The sequence below is a fragment of the Aegilops tauschii genome, chromosome 2 (assembly GCF_002575655.3).
Source record: "Aegilops tauschii subsp. strangulata cultivar AL8/78 chromosome 2, Aet v6.0, whole genome shotgun sequence".
NCBI classification, from domain to species: Eukaryota; Viridiplantae; Streptophyta; class Magnoliopsida; order Poales; family Poaceae; genus Aegilops; species Aegilops tauschii.
In genome coordinates this window covers 85,524,773-85,536,741 of record NC_053036.3, presented here as the reverse complement: position 1 = coordinate 85,536,741, position 11,969 = coordinate 85,524,773, and the positions used below count along the sequence as shown (strand labels likewise).

The 11,969-nt window shown below is 47.3% G+C and overlaps 2 protein-coding genes across 3 annotated transcripts; one reads left to right on the top strand and one right to left on the bottom strand.

Annotated features, from left to right (window-relative positions):
* The first annotated feature begins 6,122 nt into the window (after positions 1-6,122).
* LOC109774204 (beta-glucosidase 26) lies at positions 6,123-8,797 on the top strand. The gene is made up of 10 exons (XM_020332913.4): positions 6,123-6,470; positions 6,581-6,656; positions 6,777-6,848; positions 6,942-7,029; positions 7,110-7,353; positions 7,457-7,572; positions 7,673-7,890; positions 7,975-8,006; positions 8,124-8,226; positions 8,333-8,797. Exons 1-10 carry the CDS (start codon positions 6,177-6,179, stop codon positions 8,611-8,613), a joined length of 1,524 nt encoding a protein of 507 aa, XP_020188502.1. The 5' UTR covers positions 6,123-6,176; the 3' UTR covers positions 8,614-8,797.
* A 165-nt stretch (positions 8,798-8,962) lies between these two features.
* Positions 8,963-11,712, bottom strand: LOC109774211 (uncharacterized). Of its 2 annotated transcripts, XM_020332922.4 has the most exons (5): positions 10,711-10,924; positions 10,457-10,607; positions 10,009-10,361; positions 9,828-9,897; positions 8,963-9,350 (listed from the first exon to the last, which is right to left on the bottom strand). In XM_020332922.4, the coding sequence occupies exons 1-5, from the start codon at positions 10,833-10,835 to the stop codon at positions 9,339-9,341; spliced, it is 711 nt and encodes a 236-aa protein (XP_020188511.1). In that variant the 5' UTR covers positions 10,836-10,924; the 3' UTR covers positions 8,963-9,338. The 2 variants fall into 2 exon arrangements, with proteins under 2 accessions (XP_020188511.1, XP_045088574.1); XM_045232639.1 differs by having other exon boundaries at positions 10,457-11,712.
* Between the last annotated feature and the right edge of the window lie 257 nt (positions 11,713-11,969).

Here is an 11,969-nt window from a genome sequence, read left to right as displayed (position 1 = left end):
CACTTGCCGACTCCTTTAGGTCTTCAAGGGTGGTTGGTGTGTCCACAAGGATAGTTCATTGGAAGTTGTTGCTACTCTGAGGTCGACACACTACTTTGCTAGTCAGTTGAGAACACGCCCTTTGTGTTGTGGTTGTATTGTTGCGTTGGAGTTGGTGTGGAGTTTACTTGTCACCAGACTGTGATAAGAGCTTATATGCATTCCTTGTATTTTACCTTATACCTTCTGTAAAGTTAAGACATGCTATTTGTGAGAAAAAAAAGGAAAATCTTTGTAGCGAGATATGAGGAACATACACACTTTGTCTAAATAAGTTGTGTAGTTTTTTTAAAGATCCGAGGCCATATATTAAACACCACAGGTCCTTACAAGCACACTCACACATAAGAAAAATACATTCAAATTCATGGGGGTGCTGAACTCTTCTTCCTCCTGCATCAATCGGCAGCACGTCGTGAACATAGCTCGATGCCGCCTGTGTCTCCGCCTCGGCGGAGTTAAACTCGGGAGCTTGTAGAAGTAGCGGCCGAGAAGTAATCGATGCAAACTAAGAGACGTCGATGGCAGCGATCTACAAAGCAAATCGCCGTCTGAAGACGAAAACGCCGATAAGGACCTAAAAAAACTCAGAAGACTATGAGAACTGGCTCAATCCAGATGAATCCATAGAAAATCTAAACCGACCGGATCCCGAAAGACCCGCCGAAGACACGGCTCCACACACCCTCCGCTGGTGATAAGCACACCGGTGGAACAGGAAAAGAGCAAGGAGAAGATTATTCCTACAGTGAAACAATGTCACAGCTTCGCCCCTCCAAACCAAACTCGAAGACTCCCTAAAGAAAACTTGAAAAAGAATAATCATGTCGATGCACGACAGATCCGGATCTGATGTTGCGCTTGCCACTGTCCAAAACCATAAATTGACTCCCTCTTCTCCGGTGACCTAATTAGGCCAGACCGTCATTGAAGATCACAACGATGGATCTCCCACGGCGACATCAAGCACCGCCTCACAATGATTACCACTCAAGCACACTTCTCCTTCGCCATCCTACCGCAGTCCTCCAATGCCTCCACAAGCCCCCCTCCCCCTCCCTTGATCAGGACCTCTGCGCTGATGCCGCATGGGGGTAGATGGGGCGGTGGCTAGGGTTTCAGTCGCCTGCATAGTCCTCTCTCCACAAAACGTTTTTACATATGGACGTGTGGTGTCTAGGTTTGGACATCTTCCTTTTGGTTCTTTGCTTCCTCCCATTCAAAACGTACTTCTTTATGCTATCGATAGTATTTAAGACAATTGATTTCTATGTAAACATGTTGGTTTCTATGTAATTGTTTTTTGAAGGGACTTATTGCATAGTGGGCAGAATGGAAGACCGCCTAAAGAAGACATCTGTAAAATGATTAACCCACACTTTTTTTACGGAATAATTGACACACTCTTTTTTTAGGGAATAATTAACTCGCTCTCTATTTTGAGAGAAATAAGCGAGTACACAACGGAAATAGTTTCACATGCACCCGTTATGAATAGCAAATTTGAAAAATAAATACTAGAAAAAAATCTAAATCTTTTTTGTAGTATACATAGTCAGACCATTCTACTCGAATATGAAGTTTCACAAGGAAATGGCACCCATGGCATTCTAGGTGAAAAACACAAAATATGTGCTATATTCGAAAACACTATTTGAAGGAATAGTAAGGTCTGATTGTATTTTCTTCACTATAGAATACCCCGATGTCATTCCTTCACGAAATTTCTTACACGAGTAGAATGGTCGACCAAGTTTGACATCCCAAAAATCTAGATATTTTTTTATTTTTTCCGTACTTTTTTTGAATTTACTATTCATGTGGGTGCGCATGGAACCATGTTCACCTGTGCATTTTCAGTACACTAAGGACATCTCCAACGTTGTCCGCTAAATCAGACTCACTGTCTATTCACGGACGTGTCCGTGAACATGGATATGGGAGCCGACCATCCAACTATATACACCAAATGTTCACATGTATAAACCTAAAAGGATTTAGCAATGATAATAGTCTAACCCAAGTGTGATGTGGATTTGAGTTGCGTCTTGGTAATTTTCTAATGTGTATGAGTACGAAACCTTTCGCCAAATGCTAATCACCTTCCACCAAATGTGTACACGTACAGTACATGCTAATCACCTTGTGAAAGGATCGGTATGGTTGACTAGAGATGGGGAAGGGTGAATAGACGACTAGCAATTTTTTACTTCTTTTCAATTTTAGGTATGCAACAAGCACATAGGTTGTCTAGAAATGCAACTCAATAACAACAACAAGCTAGAAATATTACCACTTAAAGCAAGTTTGCAACAAGTGCAGGAAAGAATAAACCGCATGTGGAGACTATGATGTAGTTCCCGAAGTTCCCTTCTTTGTGGTAGGTATGTCTCCGTTGGAGGGGTGTGGCGGCACGATGCTCACTAAACGCACAATGGCTCACCCTATTCTCCTCGCACCCTCGCACAATGCAAATTGTCACGATTCCACCATGTGGTGCCATTGAAGACGGCAACAGGAACCTTCACAACCAAGGTTGGGGAAATCTCCACAACTCAATTGGAGGCTCCCAACACCACCACGAAGCTTCACCACAATGAATTGTGGCTCCGAAGTGGCCTCTTCCGTCTAGGGTGCCTAAACACCAAAGAGTAACAAGATCCACAATAAAGAAGTAGGGGGAGGGTCAAATTTCCTTTGGTGGAAGTGTAGATCTAGGACATCTCTCTCAAATCGGAAAAGATCAACATGTTTGAGCGGCTAGGGAGGGAGATCGTACAAGAATAAATTTTGGGCAACAATGGAGGAGAGATAGAGGCAAGAAGTAGGTCAAAGGAGGAAGAAGCCCCTCCTTTTATAGCTACCCCAAATACAACCGTTATGCAGGCTTTGCGTTGAGCGGTACTACCACTTCGGGGAGCGGTACTACCGCTAGTCCCTCTAGGCAATACTGTGAAGGATAAGTAGTGCTACTGCTTAGCACCCCGGTAGTACCGCTAAAAAAAATAGCCGGTGTACCCACCTGGTACTGTGGGCAGACTAGAGAGAAAAGTCCCATATGCGGTAGTTCTACCGAAACTTGCCCAGTAATGCTGCTCCACCAGGGGAGCGGTACTTCCGATCAAGGGTACAATACTACCAGCCCACTGGTAGAGCTGCAGTGTGCAAGCCCCCGAGCAGTACTACCTCTAGGGACACCGATAGTACCAGCTAAAATGCAATAGTCGGTATTTTCGTGGCACCGACGCTCTAGTACTGCCGCCAAAACAGAGAAGAAAGACTTCTCTACACATTACCATCCTGGAGTGTCGGCTGAAGTACTGCTCCCACTAGAGGAGCGGTACTACCTCATGCCACTATGGTACTACCGGGTGCATAGAACCAAACACATAGGTAGAACTTGAGGCTCTCCTCGAAGACATGGGAAGGTGATGTGGGTGCAATATTTGTTCCGTGTATGTGCACCTTGCCAAATGCTAATCACCTTGCCAAAGAGTACACTTTCCACAAATGCGTATGAGTATCATAGGTGCTTGAGTGGAGTGATGGCCATTAAACATGCTTATGCCCAAATGCTAATCACCTTCCGCCCTCTAAGCATGCTAGCCTTCTACGAAATTAATTATCTTTCACCAATAACAACAACAACTAAGAGTGGCCTTCCGCCATCCAGACGGAGAGAAGGTATGTGGTGGCTTTTGATTGATCACACGAATGTTCGAACATTAGGTTTTCTTTCGGTTTCCGGGAATTCAGACATGTGGATGTTTGAGGCACCGCGTTGGATGGTAAAAAACGCCCGACACCTCAATACAGACGTTTGTGCATGTTTTGTGACACGGCGTTGGAGATGCCGCGACTTCCTTTTTCAATACTAATACTAAATTCGGGTACAAACAAAGAGGAAATTGCACAAATCACCAACTGGTATTGATTTTGCACAGAACACCTAGTATACTAGTTTGTTGCACGAAACACCACATATTGGTGTAGTCTATTGAAGTTAGATCTACTCCAGCTTTTAGACGTTAATGTGATTTTTGATGGGTGGACCCCACATGTAAGTGCATGAATGGTAACGAAAACCGGTCACATTAGCCGGGCAACTAAATATTAGTACATCCTAAACCTTTGGTCCGATTGAGCAAAAAAAATCCCATATTTGTATTGAGTAAATGTACATTTACTTTTTTTTATATTTTTCTATTAAATTTTGAACCAGAATATTGAACGAGTTAACTAATATTGTTAACATATCCCAAACTTCTAGTCCAGATGAGTTGAGATTTTCCCAAAACCAACACATTTATAGTTTACTAGTTGTTTTTCCTAAATATTTTTCAAAAATGGTAAAGTTTAAACCAAATTTTGTATGAAACAAACAAAATTTCCAATATCTACCAAACCATAAGTCCAAAGGAGCTGAGTTTTTTTTCCAAAATAGCACTAGATACATGTGTGATTTGCACTATTTTTTGAAAATGTTGAACTTTTAGTCAAAAATTTGAAAGAGCTAATAATTAAAACTACAACCAAAAGTCAACGGTTTGACCTAGACCCAGGCATGGACAGCCCGGCTCGAAAGCCCGACATCCGGGCCGGGCTCAGGCTCAGGCTCAGCTTTTCCTCCTGATGTCTGGCCCAAAAGCCAGAAAATAAGCCCGGACAAGACATAAATCATTATTTTATGAGAAATATAGGCATAATATATATTTTAAATACCCTGAAAATCATCATTTTAATAATAAAAAAGTCATTGTTCATGTGTTTCGGGCCGGGCCAGGCTCAGGCTTGACATTTGTGGTCGGGCTTTACAAAGCCCGGCCCGACCAATGCCCAGGTTTAGTTTGACCTACTAGCTGATGTGGCTCGTTTCTTTGCCACATGTGCGCTTACATGGGGACCCACTCATCAAAAATCACATCAACATATCTAAACAATGAACTAGACCTAGCTGCAACGAATTATGTCAATATGTGATGTTTTGTGTAACAAATCCGTAAAGTAGGCGTTCTGTGCAAAATCTGCACCAATAGTTGACGGTTTGTGAGTTGTAATTTCCTCCTCAAACAAAACCAAACATGATCCTGTCCCATCATCGCACGTGCCGCTGCCGGAGGCCTTCACCCGATCTCCCATCACTGACAAGCGAACCATCAGCTCGTGAAACGAAAATCTCTCCACCCAACAGCGAATGGACCCCGGTGAAGAGATGGATGGGGCGTACGTTTGCGCCCACGAGCGTCGGTGCCCTGCCAGCGCCCGCGCCGCGAAGCCTGCCAAAACCGACGACAGGAAACCCGGCGGGCCGCGACGCCGTGCGCGCAACCGCGAGCGGCTCACCACGCACACGCCTCATGCCGCCGTTGCCGTCGCACGGCAGCACGGCCCCGGGAAACGAAAGGGTTTAGGGTGGGATTAGGGTGGGAGGACCCAGGCTTGCACGCATCTGCGGTGCCGGTGGTCGCGCAAGAGACCACCATTCCACCGGAGAGACCGCGCGCACCCGTCGGCGCGCACGTTATCTTCTCTACCTCCGTCGTGGCGCCCACACCGCCCCGGCCTAGGTACGTGTGCTAATCCCATCTTATCTGATTATCTCCCACACGAAAATTGTTGCCTAGCGCGGTTCAAGTCCAACGAGTCACACATCCGGCCATGCGTGTGTGTAGCGGTAGGCACCGTCTACGTACTCTTGTACTCTAGCCACCAAACCAGCTGAACCAGGAGTAACTACGCTACCAAAGCTAGCACGGCAGGCATGCTCCAAGCGTAGCGCGTGCCCTGCACACATTCACTCCCTTGCCTTACCGTATATGCTTGCACCTTGCAACCTGTCACCATCACCGCTCAGTGGCTTGGAGAATGGCATTACGTAGTGCTGATAGTAACACCTGAAACATGTCAGCATCAAGGCCACGTCGCATCAGAATCGTAACCAAGATTGCGATCGTGACAACCTTGCTTCGAACCGAGCTGCACGAAAGGTGAGGTGCAATGCACTGAAGACAATCAATCAGTGGGAGGGCTCAGCTCAGCTTGTAGCACTCTCCCTCCTCCTCTATAAAGCCCGGAAAGCAGGGCTCGTGTCCCCGTCATTCCTCCCTCCTTCCTGCTTCCTCGGTGCTCGGGCGGACATGAAGTCCACCGCGGCACTGTTGCTGGTGGTACTAGCCGCAGCCGCTCGCCTGCTGCCGTTGGCGCAATGCGACGGGCCCAACCCGGAGATCCGCAACACCGGCGGGCTGAGCCGGCAGGGCTTCCCGGCGGGGTTCGTCTTCGGGACGGCCGCGTCGGCGTACCAGGTGGAGGGCATGGCGAGGCAGGGCGGCCGCGGGCCCAGCATCTGGGACGCCTTCGCGGCCATACCGGGGACGATCGCCGGCAATGGCTCCGCCGACGTGACGGTCGACGAGTACCATAGGTACAAGGTGTGTTATACTGAAGTACTGAACAATCGTCATGGTTGCTATGTTTTTCTGGTGTTTCTTTGGTGGTGTCATGGTGCTTGACAGAGGTCTTCATTCTGAGGTGTGTGTAGGAGGATGTGGGCATAATGAAGGACATGGGCTTCGACGCGTACCGGTTCTCGATCTCCTGGTCCAGGATTTTCCCAGGTATATATGTGGCCTGGTCCCTCCTCCAACCACAGCAGCTTGCTAATTTTCGATCCAGTATTTTTTCCCCCTGGATCAAAAGTAGTTTCTGATGTAGAGTTGTGTATGATAAACTTGTAGATGGAACTGGGAAGGTGAACCAGGAAGGAGTGGACTACTACAACAGGCTCATAGACTACATGCTCCAGCAAGGTAACTGAATTTTCTACCACCTAGGCAATAAGCTCTGACCATCAGGGCCCGGAATCCTGATTTAACTAAACCTTGTATACAATGGTGGGTTAGGCATCACCCCGTATGCAAACCTCTACCACTATGACCTCCCGCTGGCGCTCCACCAGCAGTACCTAGGCTGGCTAAGCCCAAAGATTGTGTAAGCATTTCAGACAGTGGTTTCCACATTTTCAGAGGTGAATTTCAGCATGTCTTTGATGCGATTTCTTTTTATGAAAGGGGCGCGTTTGCGGACTATGCCGAGTTCTGCTTCAAGGTGTTTGGAGACAGGGTGAAGAACTGGTTTACCTTTAACGAGCCGAGGGTCGTCGCCGCTCTGGGGTATGACAATGGCTTGCATGCGCCGGGGAGGTGTTCCAAGTGCCCTGCAGGAGGCGACTCCAGGACTGAGCCATACATTGTCACACACAATATAATCCTTTCGCACGCCGCGGCAGTGCAGCGATACCGCGAGAAGTATCAGGTAGAAACTGAACCTTCAAGTCACATTTCACTTGAATACCCATAGATTCGGTGGCAGCGCCCAGGAGTGAATGTGAACTGTGTTCATTGTATTTATTTAACAGCCTCACCAGAAGGGGAGGATTGGGATTCTCTTGGATTTCGTGTGGTACGAACCTCACAGCGACAGCAACGCGGATCAAGCTGCGGCGCAGAGGGCAAGGGACTTCCACATTGGATGGTAAAACCCTGAAACCATTTCACCCAGGATAAAATTTTGCTTCAGAAGTTCAGATTGCAGCACAGGGTCTACCCACCAACTGTCACTACTTCCTTTGCAGGTTCCTCGACCCCATTACCAATGGTCGCTATCCATCGTCGATGCTCAAGATTGTCAGTAACAGGTTGCCGGGCTTCAGTGCCGACGAGTCCAGGATGGTGAAAGGCTCCATTGACTATGTTGGTATCAACCAGTACACTTCTTACTACATGAAGGACCCTGGGGCATGGAACCAGACGCCGGTCAGTTACCAGGATGATTGGCATGTTGGATTTGTTTGTGAGATCTTGCTCCTTCACTCCAAATCCTTCTGCTGCATACTTCACATTCTCAGATCCTCATGATGTGCATGTGTCTTTGCAGACGAACGAAACGGTGTGCCGATTGGACCTCGTGTAAGTGCAGTGCTAGATTTATACTCTATAGTATACTAGTTAGTTAGTACCTTGTACATGGAGAAGTGCAAATCTTCTAAAGAATTCTGTAGCTATAAATTGGCTGAATCTATGCAGGCAAACTCTGACTGGCTTTACATTGTGCCATGGGGAATGAACAAGGCTGTGACCTATGTTAAAGAAAGATATGGAAATCCTACGATGATCCTTTCTGAAAACGGTACTGACGATCTCAAATGATAACTGTTTCTTTCGATTAGACAACAAATTATAACTTATCATTATCACTAACAAGGGCACGAATGATCAATGTTATGATCTGACAGGAATGGACCAGCCAGGAAATGTCAGCATCGCTGACGGTGTACATGACACAGTAAGGATCCGGTTCTACAGAGACTACATAACCGAGCTCAAGAAGGCGATAGACAATGGAGCACGAGTGGTTGGGTACTTTGCTTGGTCTCTGCTTGACAACTTCGAGTGGAGACTCGGCTACACTGCCCGTTTCGGCATCGTCTATGTGGACTTCAATACTCTGAAGAGGTACCCCAAGGACTCAGCCTTGTGGTTCAAGAACATGCTCTCAGAGAAGAAGAGAGGCTAGGATTGCAAACAAGATCCGGGAGGATCAGTTGCTCCAGCTTTCAGAATAAAATCATAATGTAACCAGTACCCCAAAAATGAACCTCGGACTTAGCTTTAAGAAACTTGAAATAAAAGGCCATTGAGATTGTGGCTTTGCCCGTCCTTATATATAATACAATGCGAAGCAAAGACATGTCTTCTAAGTCTTGTTTCCCAAGAGTCAAAACACCACAAGCAGATCAGTTTAGGTAAACTGAAGCACATGGGATAATTGAATATCATCATATCAAATGAGACAATTTCAACAGCATACATATGACCTCACAGAGGAAAGCCAAATGAGCAATTCACTGCAAACCAGTACCCCAAAACTGAACCCATCATATTTTATTATACTGATTCCAACAGTACCGATTATTTCTCGTACTTCTTGCAAGGATTATACTGATTCTAAACACACATGAATAATGACTTCGTAATCATGAAACTGCCATCTATACGACTATCCATTTATCTTTCTATCCAAGAGCTTTTCACCAGTGCTTTGCAAGCTATTGCGAACACGTAAATATCTATTCCTATCCTATATTTGTTATTTGCGGGAAGGCTAGGCAAAACTGGACCGATTAAACAGCAGGTGCTAGAAATTACTAAATACTCTTCAAAAGCTAACTTGACCTTTCCAGCAGATATATATAGGTGCCAACTCCTTCGCTATAACACAGCTTACTTAACTTCACCACTTCAGCCTGCAATCTGAAAATTCGTAGAAACAATTAGTATACACATGAGAAGCCTGGGAATTGGTAAGTACAGTATGCATGCAGCTAAGTTAGAAAGTCTCAGAATGTGGTCAAAATAATTACTTAAGGACCTGGGCTACCAAGTTGATCGTCAGACATCAATGTTGCCACAAAATTTGCAGGGTTCAGGGTTCAATTAATGGGGCTTCCAGAATTATAGAACTGAGGCTGTGAGTGGAACTAGGATAAGTTAATCAGATTTAACAACTGTTTTCAGATTCCACTTACTCTCTACTGGGTAACTGAAAATTACTACTCCAATAAGTAACAACTCCCTAACTGCATCTAAAGGTTGCATAGTGACAGTGAGTTATACTGATTGCAAGTTTTTTTCAGCTACCTTGAGCAATCATCATCCAAACACACATAGTATATTTTGAAACTGACATTCCCATTCCAACGCAAACTGTGTGGCACAAATTTCACGTACCATGTACACATACGGATCCGGGCGGCCACCAGTGCCTGCACGACGCAACCCCCTTTTCTGCTTCAGCAACCTGCGAATTCCGAACAGAGAGACGCACGAACAAACAGAGATTGGGCAGTTAGGCAACAAATTTCAGAACATCTTCAGACGACAGTTGGATTGGAGGAAGTGTCCCACTCACCAGCGCAGAGCCTTGCTGGTCACAGCGTTGTCGCCGACGGCGGCGCGGATGGCCGTCTCTGTGGCCGGCCCCGCCTTCGGCCGTGAGAGCCACTTCATGATCGAGTCCGCTCTCCGCAGCAGAGCGTCACCACCACCGCTCGCCAGCGGAGGTCGGCGGCACCTCCCCGACGTGGCCGTGGACCGGGAGGACGCGGGTCCCGTGATGGTGCTCCCCTCGCTGGCCACCACGCTGCCCCTCTCGCTCTCCTCCCCGCCCTCCTCCTCCTCGCCGTTGATGACCTCGATCCACACTCCCTTCCGCCTCTTCGCCGGCTCGCCCTGGAACAGCTTGCTGGTCGCCTGCACCAGCACCTAGAGCCACCGACCAGAACCATCGATCAGCGCATCGCCGCAGAAGACAGACACGACGGACAAACCGCGAACTAGCAGGCGAGGAGGTTGGTTACCTTGGGGTCGACGCGGCGGAGGGAGGCGATGACGGCGAGCACGCGGAGGGGGTCGATGGGGCGGCTGCGGCGCGCCGCGTCGGACACGCACGACCTCGCCGAGGTGACGGAGTAGGAGGAGGAGGAGCCCGAGTAGGAGGGGAGCTCGTCGCTGCAATTGCGGAGACGCGCACGCGGCGGTGAGCGCCCGTCGCGGAACGCGGAAGCGGGTGCGGGCAGAAAACCAGTTAGCGGTACGGCGGATTTGCGGTTACCTGAGGGTGGGGAGGAGCGGCGCGGGCGGGGAGTCGGCGAGGCAGAGCAGCGCGCCGGCGAGGGCGACGTCGGCGGAGGTGGGGAAGGCCGCGGCGCGGGAGGCGGTGGCGGGGGCCGGGCCCATGTCGCCGGCAAGGGGGCAGGCCGTGGCGGTGGGAGAGGAGGAGGCAGTGGCGGAGTTGGATTTTGTTGGGGAATTGAGGGATTTTGTTGGGGAATTGAGAAGTTTTGGGGGAGGATGGTAGCAGTAGCGGTGCCATTTTGAAATTTCAAAGTGTGTAGCGCCCGTGTAGGGAGGCGTGCGGCGCGGTTGGGTTCAAGGGGGGCTGACATGCGGGGTCGCCGCTCGCCAGGCCGCACGGGTCGAGGATGATATCTGCAGATCTTACTGGATTTTGATTCGGGGCAACTCTTTCTGTTGCATAATTTTTCATTTGCCTATCATTTTTGTAAGTATCCTTCTTAAAATGTAACCCCTCGGTTCATAAATATAAGATGTTTGAATATTTCAATATAAACAACATACGGACTGAAATAAGTGAACAAACAAACTAAAACGTGTCTTCTTCTTTTTTGCGGGAAAAACTAAAACGTGTCTATATACATCTAATTCAGAAAAGATAGTAAAATATCTTATATTTATGAATGGAGGGAGTAACTCTGTATAATGGTACTAGTGACTATCGTTGGCACCCAAGCTCCATGAGTTCTTATTGGCGTGTAGAGGGTGTAAGGTCGGCATGTTGTAGCAGCAGGTCGGAAGGGAGAGGATTGAGGATTCTAGGAATGTTGTTGTCCTAGGAATAGGGACTTCCTGGCCTTTACTACTATTTAGGAACATCTGTATGGATTTTAAGCTACGAAATAATCAGTTTAAAGAACATGTTGATAAGGAATCATATTGAGGCGATTACCTGTCCTCACGATTTCTCGTGATCTTGTAATTTTAGCCTCGAACTACGTTTTAAGTGCCAGTTCTTTTGCTGGTTTCTATAATAAGTTGGGATAAGCTACCCCCTACCCAGTTTATTCTAGAAGCTCAACCAAATTTATTTTGTTAGAAGCCTACCAATTAAGACTTGACTAATAGGCTTCTAAAAATATATTTTTGGTTGGGCTTCTAAAATAAGTTGGGTAGAGGGCAGCTTATTCTAGAAGTCCAAAAAAGCCACTAAAAGAATTGCCCCTAAGTAAAATATATACATGTGGGGATGGCGGTTGGTGACGCCCCCTAGCCTTCACATACCTCTGCCACTTC

Excerpts from the sequence above, each read along its gene's own strand:
- LOC109774204 (XM_020332913.4), top strand. The coding sequence starts at position 6,177 with ATGAAGTCCACCGCGGCACTGTTGCTGGTGGTACTAGCCGCAGCCGCT. Across the intron at positions 6,657-6,776 it reads CTGGTCCAGGATTTTCCCAG|ATGGAACTGGGAAGGTGAAC; the intron begins GTATATATGTGG and ends ATAAACTTGTAG. Across the intron at positions 7,891-7,974 it reads TTGGCATGTTGGATTTGTTT|ACGAACGAAACGGTGTGCCG; the intron begins GTGAGATCTTGC and ends GTGTCTTTGCAG.
- LOC109774211 (XM_045232639.1), bottom strand. The coding sequence starts at position 11,044 with ATGTCAGCCCCCCTTGAACCCAACCGCGCCGCACGCCTCCCTACACGG. Across the intron at positions 10,362-10,456 it reads TCCGCCGCGTCGACCCCAAG|GTGCTGGTGCAGGCGACCAG; the intron begins GTAACCAACCTC and ends CGGTGGCTCTAG. Across the intron at positions 9,898-10,008 it reads ACCAGCAAGGCTCTGCGCTG|GTTGCTGAAGCAGAAAAGGG; the intron begins GTGAGTGGGACA and ends CGGAATTCGCAG.